The following is a 15,435-nucleotide window of genomic DNA, read 5'->3' on the forward strand; positions in this document are numbered from 1 at the left end:
TTATTCTGCACAAAAAACTTGACCTTAAGCTATTGTATTTTTGTGAGAAATAAGTGTGGCGTGTTTTTGCACAGAAAACTATCCTAGAGGCGTTTTGGGCTCAAGAACTTGCTCCAAAACTCCAAACTCTTTTTTCTTGTGAAAAGTTTGGCTCAAAGATATGGTATTTTTATGCAAAATAAGATTGACTTTTTTTTTTTTGGGGTGATAAACAAGATCGACTTGTTATTGCACAAAAGCAATCCCCTAGGTGTTTTGGGCTTAAAAACTTGCACCAAAACTCCAACCACTTATTTTGAAGGTGAAAACTTGAACCGAAAGTAAGCCCAACTTGTTTTTGCACGAAAGCAGTGTTTCGGCGCAGAAACTTGTTACACTAAGCACCTGACAGGATCTGAATTATATTTTTTTTGTTTGTAACGTAGTGGGGCTTGTGGCCATTTTTTTCTTTTTTTTTTTGGTAAACGGGCTTGTGGCCTTTTTATAAAAGAGTTTGCAATATGCATATGATCGGCCAGGACCGCCAGGTCACTATATTCGATGGATGTGCAATTTGATAGGTGCACCAAAGCACCGTCTATAAAAAACAAGAAAGAAGTATACAAAAATACGCTGCCGTTCTCCAAAGACAGAAAAGAAAATTAAAAAGTTTGAAAATCAGTGCCATAGATACCTCCAAGTCAGAAATATGGAAATTAAAAGGTTTGACAATCAGTGCGATAGATAGTAAGACAGGAAAAATATATCCAACCCAATAATATATAGATGATGATGATGATGGGGAGAGATATCAAGAGTGATATTCATGCCTTCATAGCTTCACTTGCCATCACGACAAGTAAGAACCAGCAGAGAGAGCAGTACCGGTAAACTGTAAAAGCCGGTACTTCCTAGCAACTTGGAAGCACTCAGAATTATTAAAAGAAACCAAAAAAAAAAAAAACACCCACTCGCGGGTTTCAACCTGAGAGACTTTGGGCCCGTTTGGTCCTAGTTTTTAAAAATTGTTGTTTAAAACAATGTGAAAATTGTAGTTTAAAAAGTGTTGTTGAAAAACGTATTTTCAGTGTAAATAAAAAAAAAAATGTGTTTGGTATCAAAGTTTAAACAATATATTTCAGTGCTCAAAAAATATAAAATATGTGTTTGGTAGTTGTGTTTTAAGTGATAAAAAAAGCTGACCACAGTACTTAATATCATTTTTTTAATCAAGAGAGAGAACGTCCATCAAATACAAGTTAGAGCTCTCTTTCCTTCTTCAGCCGTTCTCTCTCTGAGAGCAGAAACCCACGCAGTCCTGATCTCCATCGACGCCGAAGAAGATCCACGGCTGGGCTTGACATTCCTCAGATCTCGTCTCCACTGTCAACGCTCCAAGACCCAGCAGCTAATCGAGCATCTGTTCACGCCGAGTCGCCGACCCATCACTCCAAGATCCAGGTACGAATCTCACTTTCACCTTGCATGTCATTCTTTGCTTTTCTCTAAAGACCGAACCGTTCCTTCTCGGCAACCACACAGATTTCTCAGTTTGTTGTTTTGTTTTTTTTTTTTTTTTTTTTTTGCTCACCAATCGGGAAAACCCCCAATTTCTCTGTTCTTTGTTATCTGTTGAGACAATATTTGATTTACAATCCAAACATACACGCCCTCCATTCTCGAAATCTTTTAGGTACATTCTCTAAAGCTTTTTCTGTTGAAACAATGTTTGATTTACTACCCATTCGATTTGTCCTTTTTCCTAACACTCTGTGTGGTTGCCGAGAATGCCGATTATTAGCTTCATTTTACTGTTTTTTTTAGTTGATTGGGGTTAGTTTAATTATTCATGAATTTAAGCTCTGTGAATATCATGATTTTGTGGTCGGTTTGACTGAATTTCGTTAGTGATTTTTTACTGTTATTTTTAGTTGATTGGGTTTAGTTAAATATTCATGAATTTAAGCTTGGTGAAGTTGATGATTTTGTGGTTGGTTTGACTGAACCTCGTTAGTGAATTTTTACTATTACTTTTACTTGATTGGGTTTAGTTTAATTATTCATGAATTTTAGCTAGGTGAATTTGATGATTTCGGTCGTCGGTTTGACTGAATTTCGTTGAATTCAATTTGGATATGATGGATACAATGTGGTGCTGTTGAGGCCAATTCCTCAATTACAGAAATGAACAGAAAGGTTCTTGTCTCTCTCTCTCTAATTGAGGAAAATTCAATATTGGTCTAACAACATTATTGATCAATGTTATATTTTCTGCATTATTATTTGATTTTAACCTTGAATTATGTTTTTAACTTTCTAATGCTCCTACTCTGCTATTGTTATGCTAACTTACCAGTTAATAATGTGTCGTACATCATAGTTATTGAACCTTTTAGTTTCTATTAAAATGAACATTATTTTGCTAAGGACAGTAATTTGAAGACGATGCAGTAATGATTTTTTTTTCAGATTCTAACCTGACCAGCTTAGATGAAAGTAGCTTAGATGCAATTGTGTAAATTGAGAAACAGGAACTAATTTTTGACTGCCAGCTTTTTTACCACCTAGACAGAAATTACTTTTTCTTGCTAAATCTTGTATGATGCACACTGACTCAGGAAGGCAACAGACACATTCCATTTCGGACACCACTAGATACAGTGTTTTGTGAAGTCTGCAACCATTTAACTTGAACCAGCATATTTTTTGCCACTTGCATAACTAAGAGAACTATGTAATGTGTATATATATGGAGGAATCTAGAGTATGCTGGTTTTGTCCTGATTTCCTAACCTTATGTCTGATAAATAACCCCTTATGGGATGCAATTGGATTGTGAGCTGCAATTTACAAACTTATGATTTGAACCTTTTCCATGCTTTACTAATTACTCATAGATGTTATTATTGTGACATTATTTTGATCTGCAAATATCTCCATAAATCTGTAATAATAGTCTGTTCTGGTTCTGTCAATCATGGTTCTGTAATAAAAAAATTTGACAGTTTGCATTGCTCTTGCACCGAAAGTAGAAAACAGTTATAGGAAATTGCATAGCCATATGAGGGTCTACTTGGATATGTTGCTATGTTTTTGTTGCACAAAATGATAGCTGTATCAAAACAGTAATGTGTAAGTGAGTATGTTTATGGCTTCTTCTCGCAGATGTCGGACACAATGCATGAGGATATTGACGATGGCCTTCGGTTCCGAAATTGCAACTGTTTCTGTGGCTTGAGAGCAAGCGTGAGGATTTCGGATAAACGAAATGATAACCGGTACAGGTTATTTCAATGCTGCCCAAAGGAAAAATGCGGGTTTTTTCAATGGTGTATTTCCTTGAAGACCCCATTGTCATATGCGGAGGATTTCCAGCTACTGCAAGAAGAGTTATGTGTATTGCGAGAGGAATTGAGGGTCATGCATGACAAGGTCCACCCCTTAGAGCAGACAAAAAGAAGGGTCCAGATAATGTTCATTGGATGGTGTTTGTTATGCACCACTCTTGTACTACTGCTAACTATGACAATGGTCTAAATCAAACTGTTACGATAATGTCCTGTAACCATATTATCTTATTATAAATTACTGACTCCTCATGAACTTGATGTAGTGTGTACTACTTTTGGACGATCTTGAGTCCTCCATTTTGCTAGTGCTATGTATATGTATGGGAAGGACTCTTGAACAATACAACTGTATGTTATTGGCTTAATAGTAGTTTGACAATAGTATGTTATTGTCGCATTCCTCTAGCTTTTCTTTTGCCTACATTCATAACTGTACCAGCACAATTGCCCTTTGTTTTACACTGCTTTTCTACCATTCCTCTTTTGCTAAAAGAGAACCCATTTCCAAGGAGGAATTGTACTGGTTCTCTCTCTGTACAAGCTAAAAAAAAGCATTCTTTTTCTTTTCTTTTTTCCTAACACAGCATTTTAGAGAAATGGAGGCAATGAAGTTGATATTTAGTAACGAATTGGAGCAAAACTTTTTCTTTGACACAAAAGTTTAATTCCAAGAAGTTGCAACTTACGTACTATATGGAGAAGCACGAGAAGCTTCATAAGCCTGAAAACTGACACAGTAGCACCACTCCCCAATCCGCTATTGATAATAATAATATGTTGGAAAAAGACAACTCCACTGGTATTATTAGTAGAAGACCAAAGTGGTCACACCAAATGAAACAACCCATTGATAAAAGACACGAATGTTCAAAAGAGAAATCTCATTGCTAAATTATGTGCAAAGCTTAGACCAACTTGTTTTCACAGTCCTACTTTTGAGGCATTTGTTGACTGGATTAACATTACTTCTACTACCACCTCTCAAAGCCACTAGCTCTTATGAAAATAATATTTTTTTTTGGGTCTCGAACAGTTACTGTAAAACTTAATAATAAAGACACCAACAACAACAACCAGAAGTTCTTTGTGGCATTGATGGTGGTTTTCTAATCTGTTATCACGAAAAAAATTATATTAAAATGAATCTTTTATGTTAGTCATACTACAAATGACAAATTCTCCAATACTCTTTTAATATTTTATAAAGAAAAAAAAAATTAAATTAAAGACTTGGGGTCATTTTGTGTTTAGAGTTTTTTCATGACTTTGTGAGAGAGTGAGAAAGGAGGTAACTGGGTTGGGCTTTTTATTTCATTATTTTTGGGAGGTTCAGGCTAAGTTAATTATTGTTGAATATGTTAAGAGGGGATTTCTTTGGTTGTGACTTGTGGTTGCTGCGTTATTTGGTGGTATTGTAATCTAGATTTTATTTTATTGTGTGATTTCAAAAATGTTCCTCTCATTTGTATCTGTGATCTCATTTGATGTAATAAATTCTATTCTTGTATTATATTACACTTATGGAACTTTCTTATTTTATAGCATTAGTTTTGCATTGGATAATGATTTGAGACTCACAAGTTACTGTTCCCCTACCCCCAAAAAAAAATTCGGCCAGCATTAATGTTTTTTTCCGAATGTAATGTTAAATTACATGTCTAATTTAAGACATAGATCACTCTTGAGTTCTACGTTCAGCTCATTATTTTTATTTTTTAAAGCTTCTTAGCTATATTTGTCCCAAAAGAAAAAAACCAAAAAAGCTATAGACTATTCGGTATGATTAAGGTTGCATTCACTAAGACTATTGCAACTAAATTTTAAATTCTAGTAGCTGGAAAATCAATATGACGTGGCCCTTTGTAAAATAAGGAATTTTCTAAAATTTTAAAGATAATTTACTTACCGGCCCCTAGAATTTTGAAACAAAATATATATCAGTGCTTCAATCTTAAAGTAGTTCCAGAATAAACCCAAAAAAAAAAACTGTTGATTTGATTCATTTGAATGAATCAAAACAAAAATAGAATCTGGCCTATATATAGCTCCTCCAAAACAAGGACATTACAAGCAACAAGATAGTTTGAATAAATTCACAATATCACAATCTTCTGACATCAATTTATAACTCTAACAATCTTCTCACATCAATTTATTGACAATCACTTAAAAGCAGTTGGGAAAAAAATTTATGAACATTAGCTTTTGTAGATTTATTGTAATCTTAGTGATGAGCCATGGCTGGGCAGATTCTGAATGGATTTTGTGTGGCTGTGTTGATGAACGACGGTAATAATTGTGGGGTTTGAAATTGTTTTGCTATTATTAATGTCCTAAGCACAGCCCAGAGGCATGTGAATTCAGAAAAGAGGGTGCTCCAACTTCCAAGTGGAGCCTAACTTTTTGAATAACAAAATACCAATAACATGAACTACAACAGCAAACATTGGTAACATAAACTACAACAGCAAACATAGCATAATGTCATTGTCTAATGCCTCCATAACCAACATCTAAGTTTGTCACAACATATTCTTCAACAAAAACAAGGTTCAAACTTAAAATAGAGTTTGAATAGTGCAACATCCACATTTTTAAGAGTCTATTCCCAAAAAGCTCAATCATGGTTACCTATGTAATCTGCCCACATAGCAGCTGTTATCGCATCACGATACTCTGACATCTCTCGTTGTGCCCGAGAATTAAAAGCTTCTTCAGTGCCTCCACTACCTACGCGTGCAGCTCCCGCTAAGGTTGCGTCGCTGTTACGCACAAATGATCCTTCCCACACATGGAACATTTCATCCGCCCGGTTATACATGCGGATAAAGTTGTGGAGTGCACAGCAAGCGGTCACAATTAGTCGTTGTCTAGAGAGAGAGAAGGAGTGCATTTCATTCAGGATCGGGAACCTCGCCTTCAACACTCCAAAGCATCGTTCAATCACCATCCGCAATGACGAATGCCTATAATTGAACAACTCTTGTGGGGTAGTAGGTTGCCGGTTCGCACCCCGAAACTCTTGGGCATGGTAGCGTGTGGACTTGTGTGGGGGGAGGAATGCACTGCCGATTGCGTACCCCGAGTCCACGAGGTAGTACGATCCTGCAATAAGAGAAAATCTGAGGAGCTTCGTATGTATGAAGGCATGCATAATTTCTTCCAAACCCAACAGCGGTTTTCATGATTTCTAAAGGACCAACACTAAATAAAGAGATGGCTATGCAAATCTTAAGATGGAAAAATGCTATATATAAAGTGATGACCCTTTAATCAAGAAGAACAAATGACTATATCAAAATTGGAATTATTGAATCTAGATCAATCAATCTGTCGCCTAACTATGACAATTGAAATGGTAAAATGTATTTGTACTTTATAGTGTTTTTGGCATGGTCATGCCATTCCTAATTACAAAGATACACTGTCAGAAATTTCAAAAGGGTTTGCATTTGCAGTATGAGTAATCAATAGATTTAGTGTAAGGAAACAAATAGCCCATAAGATAATTCAATAGAAGAAACATTCAATAGAAGAAACAAATAGCCCATAAGATAATTCAATAGATTTAGTGTAAGGAAACAAACAGTATGGAAGAAACTGTTTTAGATATATATGGTATGACTGTCGCTCTCATGGTATAAGATAATTCAAATTTTTTATTTTTACCTCTAGGCGGCCAAGGGAACTCATACTCGGCATGTCCAAGGGCGTCCTGCATGACTCGTGAATCATTCGCACTCCCTTCCCATCCACAATGCACATACGTAAACCGCATGTCGAAGTTGCATGCACACATCACGTTTTGGGTGATGTCACTTCGTCTATCTATGAATGCGGTGGTCCTACTGGATGGGGCAGAAGCACTTACGTGCGTCCCATCGATGGCCCCCACACATTTCTGTTAAAAAATTAGGTAGCTCTAATTAGGTACATTCAACTTATGTGCAATCAACTATCTTTCACACTGCATAGGGGATTCTTTCTATTCTCTATTATAGATTTTTCAGATTTTAATCAATCAAAGTGATAATTTATTTAAGAAGCAAAAAAAGTAAAATGAAAGTATACCTCAAACCATGGGTAATATTTCCCATTCCCTCGAAGTGAATGAGGAAGCTCAGCTGCATCAGCGTCAGGTCGGATGATGAGACATCCCAAAGCATGGATAGCACGCAAGGCACGCCGGAACCGCCGTTGAATAGTCTCGAGAGAATGCTGGAACCGGTTGGCAGTTAGGCGATAGTCAGCGTTGTGTCCGACGATAAATAGCACTGTCCCAACGGCCTCCTCAACTGAAACAATACCAGTGTCTTCCTCTAATAAGTGCAGCCGCTTCAACTCATTACACAAGTGCCTAAAAATGGTCTTGTCCATGCGGAATATGTCGTAACACACTTGGGGATTTCCTTCTAGTACTTCAATCACATATGAACTTCCACTCAGGATACTAGTGCACATAGGTCGCTTCATGTAGTACTTTTGTACGTACTCTATACATAGCTGAACGTATGCTGTGGCAATCTCAAGTTCTACCTCACTATCGTACTCATCTGAATCGGGATCAGTCCTGACTGAATCACAATCTGAATCGGTATTGGCCATAACTGAATCAGACCTGTGGGCAGCCAAAGAGTTCACATCAGCCACTATAAAGAAGTACACACACACACACACACACACATATATATATGTTGCTATATGTATATACATATATATATATCTATATTATTGTATCTATATATATAAACATGCGTATATATAAATTAGTATATATCGTTGCATGTATATATAAGCGAGTATATGGGGGTTTCTGCATGGCTGCATGTATATATACGGCTGCATGGCTTTAACATTATAAAAAAATTCAACAATTCCGTAACAAAACTGAACCAACACAGTTTACTAAACCTCATTTATAACTCCTAAAAAATTAAAAAATTCAACAACATTGCCATTCCTAAGTCCTAGCCTTACAATAGATACAAACCCACGTAGACAAATCCAAACAAAACCCACACCACCCAAATACAAACAAAAACAAAAACAAGAAGAAGAAAAAAAAAATTAAAAGAATGACAGAATTTGGCTAGAAACTTGGTTGTAGCCAAGGATTATAACTCTTACTAAAAAAAAAAAAAAAAAACACAGTTATATATTTTGACTACATTATGCCATACGTATTTTATGTTCTTAACTTGAATGTGAAATTCTGTGCTAATAAGATATTATTTATTATTTGATTCACAAACATACCTATTATGAATAACTTTAGACTACAAAGGCTTCAAATTTAAATATTTGATTGATGAATTAACTATTAATTTTTGATTTGTTGAAAACCTTGCAAGCGTGGAGGATATAAAAAAAATGGTACAGTATATATAAATCTCCTTCATAATATGGGGGTTTCCTAGAGTTATGAAACTCATACACCATGAGTAGGATGCTACATGGTATATTATTGTATTTCTGATTACAACGATGTGTGATTATGTTTTTTTTTTTTTGACAAGAGAAAGAATTGGTGTGGGATTTCCCACTAGTGAGAGAGACATGTGGTTCAAAAATCTTTAATATAGAATAACTTAGGGGAAAGTTAAAAGAGTTCATAGAACGACTTGAGCATGAATTGAGCCTAAACATTGAGCTTAATAGTTTATAAGTAATAAAATCAGTTACTTTATCGCTCATAGTAATAAGTTTATTTTAGACTATAAAAATTGAAAATTTAAATATTTAATTGATAATAAATTTATTGATTTTTTTTATTTTTTTGATATTTTACAAGTATAACAAAATATATAAAGAAAATTTATATTTAATAAAAAAATTATTATGTGGAGTTGTAGGTTGAGTCTACAAAAATATAATTAAGTTTGTGGTCAACCTTTGTCCAAAATTTGTGAGAACTCTAAACTTATTGTGAATTCACACTTGTTAAAAAATTCAACTTCAAAAAAAAAAAAAAAAAAAACAAAAACTATAAATAAAGAGAAAATAAACTAAAACAAACACCCTTAAACTATCCCGAAAACCTGTAGAAGTCCACTGTTTTCGGCAAAAGGGCAATAGAATACCCCATTGACATAAACATCTAGATCTTCTAAAGTTTTTGGAGTAACTTCACTATGAAATCTCTAAACTCTTATTCATCCATTTCTAAAATAAGTGAATTGGATTAAATAAATACAAAAATGGTGATTGTTGATATTTGTTTAAATTTTGATGAAGTGTCAAAATCAAATCCCCTTATTTTAATATGAATGAATAAAATTTTAAAAACTTCATGATAAAATTATTCTAAAATTTTTTTAGAATTTTAATCTCATAAGAGAAATCCCAGGACCCACAAGACTATCAATTGGGTGTCTAATATATATCTATATATATATATATATTTGTTGAATACTCTAATTAGGTGTCTAATAATTTAACTTGTGTTCGTTATATGTTTCTCTAGAAAAAGTAACTAGATGTTGGAAATTTAGACAATTGATAGCTGGATTTTATTGCATGTGCTAGGTGGACTTTGCTGTGAACACGTACCAATTTCAGCTTTGTATTATGTAAATTTTAGCAGTAAAACTTCAACCCTTAGTGCCACCAAAGTGATCCAATGATATTCCACTTGATTTAGTAAATATGATAAAATCAACGCATGCAAAAGGCTATAAATAAGAACATTGTTGTAAAGAAGGGGAGATTCTTTACAAATTTTTTTTGGGGAAATGTCTATTGCGCGTACTCACACACACTTGGACAGCTCCACTTGGTGGCCAAAAAAAAAAAAAAAAACTGTATATATATATATATATACATATATATATATATATATATATTTTGACCACCCTAAAATAAAATTTTGAACATGTTAATCCTAAATTTTTTTAAACCTCAGCTAAAATAAGTTTGATTATGATCCTCTCAACAATATCCTAACATTTTTAAACTCAAAAAATAAAAAACCACAATAACAAACCATTTTGATTTAAAATCAAGGAAAAAAAAAATAATTTAATTCTTTAATCTATCTTTATTACTTTTATTTTTTAATAGACGGTAGATGTTATTTTAGGTTATTTTAATGGATGTTGTGTTAAAATAAGAGATCAGATATAAAATGTAATGTTAAATGCTATGCTAAAATAAATAAATTTTTTTTTTTTTGGTGAAGAAAAACTACAACGTGAGACCCAACATAGATCCACACTATACACTCTACTCTCTACTAATTCAATCAATATGGGACATCACACTGACAAAGACATTAAGCCCCATTTTTGTTCTCTCTCAAGGTATGTAAAATTGTAAATTAGAATTTATTGACTATGGCAATAAATTCATCAAAAGAACCGTCTGAAAAAAATCCATCTAATTGCATCCCTTTGATGAATCCCTTATCCCTCTAGCCTTACCATCTCACGAAACATATACTCTTAACACAAATACATACCACCAGGTGGCATCTTATTGTCAAGAAAAACTAGGATAACATAAATTTGTCAAGGAAGCTAGCAACTGTCCACGGAAAAAAAAAAAAAAAAAAAAAAAAAAACAAAAAACGGAAAAATAAAAAATAAAATTAAACATGCTTTCTCCTTATCTACTATGAGGTGACACTTTGTAGTTTTTACTAAGTTGAAGCCATAAATTTTAGTAACATTTTTTAATTATGAAATGATTGAATCCAGTTAAGGTAATTTGAACAACTGTATTTATTTAAGACTAACTTATTTAGCTTTTTCGTGAAATATTTTTTGCTAAAAGTTTGCTAAAAAAACTCAACTCTTCCCCACTCTATCAAAATCACGATGGAAATAAAAATCACATGAAAAATAAAAACACTCACATAAAAGTACTATAGAAAAGGAGAGATACAAAGTTTAAGAGAATGAGAAGAGTTGAGAGAGGCAAACCTTAATGCCAATGTGGTTTCAGCTTCAACGTTATTACAGCTGGATGAAGGGTGGACAAGAAGCAAGCTGTGGAAGAGAGAATTTTTTCAAATCAACAACTTTGACTAGATTTGGGCTACATCGAAATTCATCTCTTTTTAAGTAACGAAAATAAAGAATTTGGATTTAGAACTCTCATATCCAAGTCCATAAGCTGAAATCCAACTTCTAAAACAAACCATAGAGGGTTATGCTAAGTTCAGGTATACTCCTATGACAAACTTATCACATTAGCAGTTTAGCACCAACATTGAACTCAAAAAACACATACACAAACTACATTACTCTTGTACACAATAATAAAGGAAGCTAGCATGCAAACATTGCCCAAAATTCCATAAAGAGCACCTGATTTATCTAAAATATATATATATATACATATGTCACCAGACAAAATATCACAAAGCTACAACAAAGCAATTGCAATTGCTAAACAACAAAACAATTGCAATTTACACAGCATAAAGGCCACAGGAAACAAATAGCCCATATTTTTTACATAACTTGCATAGATGTCCAACGCCTCCATATAGTAATAATGCTAGAAGGTAACATGCAAACATTGTCCAAAATATGCATGCAAACATTGACCAAACTATTAACATAATACATACTTGGCCAATTCACATTAAACCAAAATAAGTAAACTAATTAACTTCCTAGTTTGTCTTTCACAGATGCACAGTCTCAACCACCTCCACAACTACTGCAATCCACCCCCAATGAACTCAATCCAAGCCCTTCTCCTTTCGACTGTCATAGCAAAAAAAGCTGCCCTACTCTTGAAGTTATGAAGCTCTTGCACAACCTTGCAATATGTGACATGATCCACATCGGTGTACTGGTTGAGCAGTGATATAGCTTCTGTAACAGAGTCAGTGTCACCCCCCACAGTGTCAATGGACCTTTTCCCCCCCCGGTTCCTCATGTCAGTAAACCCCCAAATAGCTTCAGTCATGCCTTCAAGGGAGTGCCCTTTCCTCCTTTTTCCACTTGAACTAGATAGGTCAGCTGGCCGCTTTTCAGCAACCCTCCGGCTTTGAGCTTCACTTGGTGTGGGCAGCTCCTCCACATCATCAACACTTTCAGTGTTCACATTGACATGCACCCCCGATGATAGAAAGGCTGCATCCAGCTCTCTCTCTTCGTCACTATTGGGAGCTGGCTGGGCAGATGACATTTGGAGGAAACCAGTGGCTGTGTTAGAATTGAAAAGTCTCCCCAACAGGTCATAGTGTTTCAGCCCCTTTTTCTTGAACTCTTTGAATTTGTGATTGACCTATTAACAACCATATATATTGGGTTAGAGGACGTATTCATATAAAACCCAATACAAATTAGATAGGTAATTATAATAACCCTATAATAATCATCCACTCTTACATAACAAAAACAAAAAGAGTAACAGTAATAATAACCCTATTAAGTTGATACGGAAATCACAAATTTGTTTTCTATAGTATTAATAATTTTTAGAATTCATTACTTAACACAACAGCATCTTTCAATCAACATATCTTCCAACAAGTGAGATGGTTGTAACCAATATTTGTAACCAACAGAATCATCTAAACAGAATCATCTAACCAACAGAATCATCTTAACACAACAGCTTTGATCATAATTGTAAGAAAATCCAACAAATATTTGTAACCAATCTTTTTTTTTAAGAAAATTCAACTAACATTGACAAGTCTGGAATATTTCAAATCAATAATAAAAAGAATCATCTAAACAGAATAACACTCAGTCACAGCAATACAAAGACAGCACGTCCAAAAAACCTCCACTAACTATTTATGTTTTCAAAGATATATATGAACCTGAACACTACATCACTATTTCAATTAAATATTATTTTCTTCGTATTCATATTTTTAACCTCAAAATCAACCATTGTCCATCACAGCCACAGAAGGTAGATTTCAGCATCATTTGAATTACAACCATATGCATATATATAATTGCAAGAAATTTTGTTTGGAGTATGTTAAAGGACTTACCGCAAATGCAGCAGCCCAAGCTTCCTCACTGGCTGTCACCGTGTTTGAAATGGGGTCCCATCCCATTCCCGTACGTGCAATGAGCTGGGAGAATGTGCGGTGTCGAGTTTTCAGTCGTTGATATTTTTGTGTCAGTTGTGTCTTGTTATAATTTTTGTTCGTGCGATGGTTAAACTCAGTCATTATGATTGTCCAAGTTCCAGTCTTGAACTGCCCTTGGGGCATGTTCCCCTTAGCATCCTCTTCTAACAGGATATCAATGAAATGTTTCTCGACTGCCTCAGGCCACAACCTCGTATCCTCAGCATCAGTCATTCTCTCTTCCATCTAAATAAATGTTTGGTATACTTACTGGGCCCTTATCATTTGAAATTGTATAATATGTATGAACAAAAATTAACTTCCTACTCACTAAAAGACCCAAAGCAGCAGGCATATAAGAGAAAATTGAACAAAACTAAAGAAAAAAAATACATAGGTATGCATTGTATACACATCAGTTTATCATACACTTACACCTACTGATCTCAAGTTCACATTAGCAAGAACACAGAGGCCACAAAATGAAGAGAAAATGCATGACCTAGGTACACAGTTAAAACAGAACAACCAAAAAACATTCACTATATATAATTTTGTCAAAAGAAACTTAGTTACACCTACTGATCTCAAGTTCACATCAACAACAACACGGGGGCCACAAAATGAAGAGAAAATGCATGAGGTAGGTACAACATTATCACAGAACAAGCAAAAATGATTCGTCAAATGAAACACAATCACAATCCTACTGATCTGAAGTTCAAATCAGCAACAACACAGCCCACAAAATGAAGAGGAAATGCACGGGAAAACCCCCAAAATTATAACACAACAAGCAAAAATGATTCACATATTGAACAACCAAATTGATTCACATATTAGACAGACCTACCAGTAAGGGAACAACACGGGGAGAGGACGAAGCAGAGGAGGATGCAGAGGAGGACGCACAGGCTCTCTCAAAGCTGGATGAGGATGAGAGCTCTCTTTCCATCTGAAGAATATGTGGGATTATAAATAAGCCCAAACCTTTCATAATGAGAACTGATCTGAATATGGTTGGGATGTGAAAGAAAGCTGAAAGAAGTAATTGAAATTTTAAAATCTTTACCTGCCCAAAGGAAGCGGACTGTCCGAGTAATGCAAAACCAGCAGCAGCTTCGTAGTACTCTGAGGTGGGTTATTAATGTGATTGACTCTCGGTTGGTGATGCGGTGTGTGTACAAGACGCGTTGACGAGGGTCAGTGAGGAATCGCGCTGGATCGGTGAGATTAGGGCGAGCTCTGCTGGGTCGGTGAGGGAGTTATGATGGAGGTTGAGGGGAGTTATGAGATGAGAGTAGAGTAACCAGAAGGGGGTTTTGAAGAGATGAGAGTAAAGGTGGAGACAAACGTGAAGAAAAGCTGATCAGGTGGGGCCCAAGGTGTGTTCAATTTTATTTACCAAAGTGCCATTGAAATGTATTTTTGTTGTTCAAAATCAGCTCGGACGTGATTTCAAAAATAGTGTTCAAGTTGGGTGTTTTGAACAATACGTTTCAAACTAATTGTTCCAGAACGTGCGTGCCAAACACAAGTTTTAAAATTTGGACACTAGTGTTCAGTGTTTAAACACTGAACACAGTGTTTTGAAAAGGGTGACCAAACATGCTCTTAGCCTCCCTATAAGTATGTCTAACTCTCCTCTGAGGGATCCGGGTAGCCATATGCCAGCATTCATCCATTAACGGAGTTCCACTGGAATTAGAGAAAATTGGAGAATTTAGAGCCTCCACAATGGTTTTTGCATCTAACTCAATAACCACCGAATGAGCTTGGATTTGTAAACACAGCTGTAACCCATCACGAAGCGCCCATAACTCCGCTAAATAACAAGAGGTGTTCCCAATCTTTCTTGCAAAACCGGTAACCCAAGCGCCATTTTCATCTCTAACAAGCCCGCCTCCCCCTACTGAACCAGAATTGCTAGCCACCGAACCATCAGTGTTCAGAGTGACCCAACCCGCCCCCGGTTTCTCCCATCTAATGCTCTTCATGATCCTCATTTTGGTCACCACACCATTATAGGCACAACAGAAAAACTCAGTAGCCCGGTCCAAAATA

At 35.3% G+C, this 15,435-nt stretch overlaps 1 protein-coding gene and 1 long non-coding RNA gene across 3 annotated transcripts; one reads left to right on the top strand and one right to left on the bottom strand.

Moving 5' to 3' along the window:
• The first annotated feature begins 1,003 nt into the window (after window positions 1–1,003).
• LOC112029894 (uncharacterized) lies at window positions 1,004–3,734 on the top strand. Its single transcript, XR_002884796.2, has 2 exons — window positions 1,004–1,440; window positions 3,145–3,734. It is a non-coding gene; the product is annotated as an uncharacterized LOC112029894 (long non-coding RNA).
• A 1,719-nt stretch (window positions 3,735–5,453) lies between these two features.
• On the bottom strand, window positions 5,454–14,810 carry LOC111991856 (uncharacterized protein At2g29880). 2 transcript variants are annotated; one of them, XM_065770806.1, is made up of 6 exons: window positions 14,444–14,810; window positions 14,225–14,326; window positions 11,249–11,314; window positions 7,401–7,947; window positions 6,999–7,230; window positions 5,454–6,434 (listed from the first exon to the last, which is right to left on the bottom strand). In XM_065770806.1, exons 4-6 carry the CDS (start codon window positions 7,932–7,934, stop codon window positions 5,947–5,949), a joined length of 1,254 nt encoding a protein of 417 aa, XP_065626878.1. In that variant the 5' UTR covers window positions 7,935–7,947; window positions 11,249–11,314; window positions 14,225–14,326; window positions 14,444–14,810; the 3' UTR covers window positions 5,454–5,946. The 2 variants fall into 2 exon arrangements, with proteins under 2 accessions (XP_065626878.1, XP_065626879.1); XM_065770807.1 differs by lacking the exons at window positions 5,454–6,434; window positions 6,999–7,230; window positions 7,401–7,947; window positions 11,249–11,314 and adding exons at window positions 11,640–12,566; window positions 13,291–13,617.
• Between the last annotated feature and the right edge of the window lie 625 nt (window positions 14,811–15,435).

Source organism: Quercus suber, unplaced genomic scaffold, assembly GCF_002906115.3.
Source record: "Quercus suber isolate HL8 unplaced genomic scaffold, Cork oak 2.0 scaffold_36, whole genome shotgun sequence".
Classification (NCBI taxonomy): Eukaryota; Viridiplantae; Streptophyta; class Magnoliopsida; order Fagales; family Fagaceae; genus Quercus; species Quercus suber.

What these genes read in the sequence shown, in the direction of transcription:
- LOC111991856 (XM_065770806.1), bottom strand. Translation starts at nt 7,934, where the DNA reads ATGGCCAATACCGATTCAGATTGTGATTCAGTCAGGACTGATCCCGAT. An exon ending in AATATTACCCATGGTTTGAG is followed by an intron (nt 7,231 to 7,400) that starts GTATACTTTCAT and finishes ATTTTTTAACAG; the next exon opens with AAATGTGTGGGGGCCATCGA. An exon ending in GTTCCCTTGGCCGCCTAGAG is followed by an intron (nt 6,435 to 6,998) that starts GTAAAAATAAAA and finishes CTCTTATTGCAG; the next exon opens with GATCGTACTACCTCGTGGAC.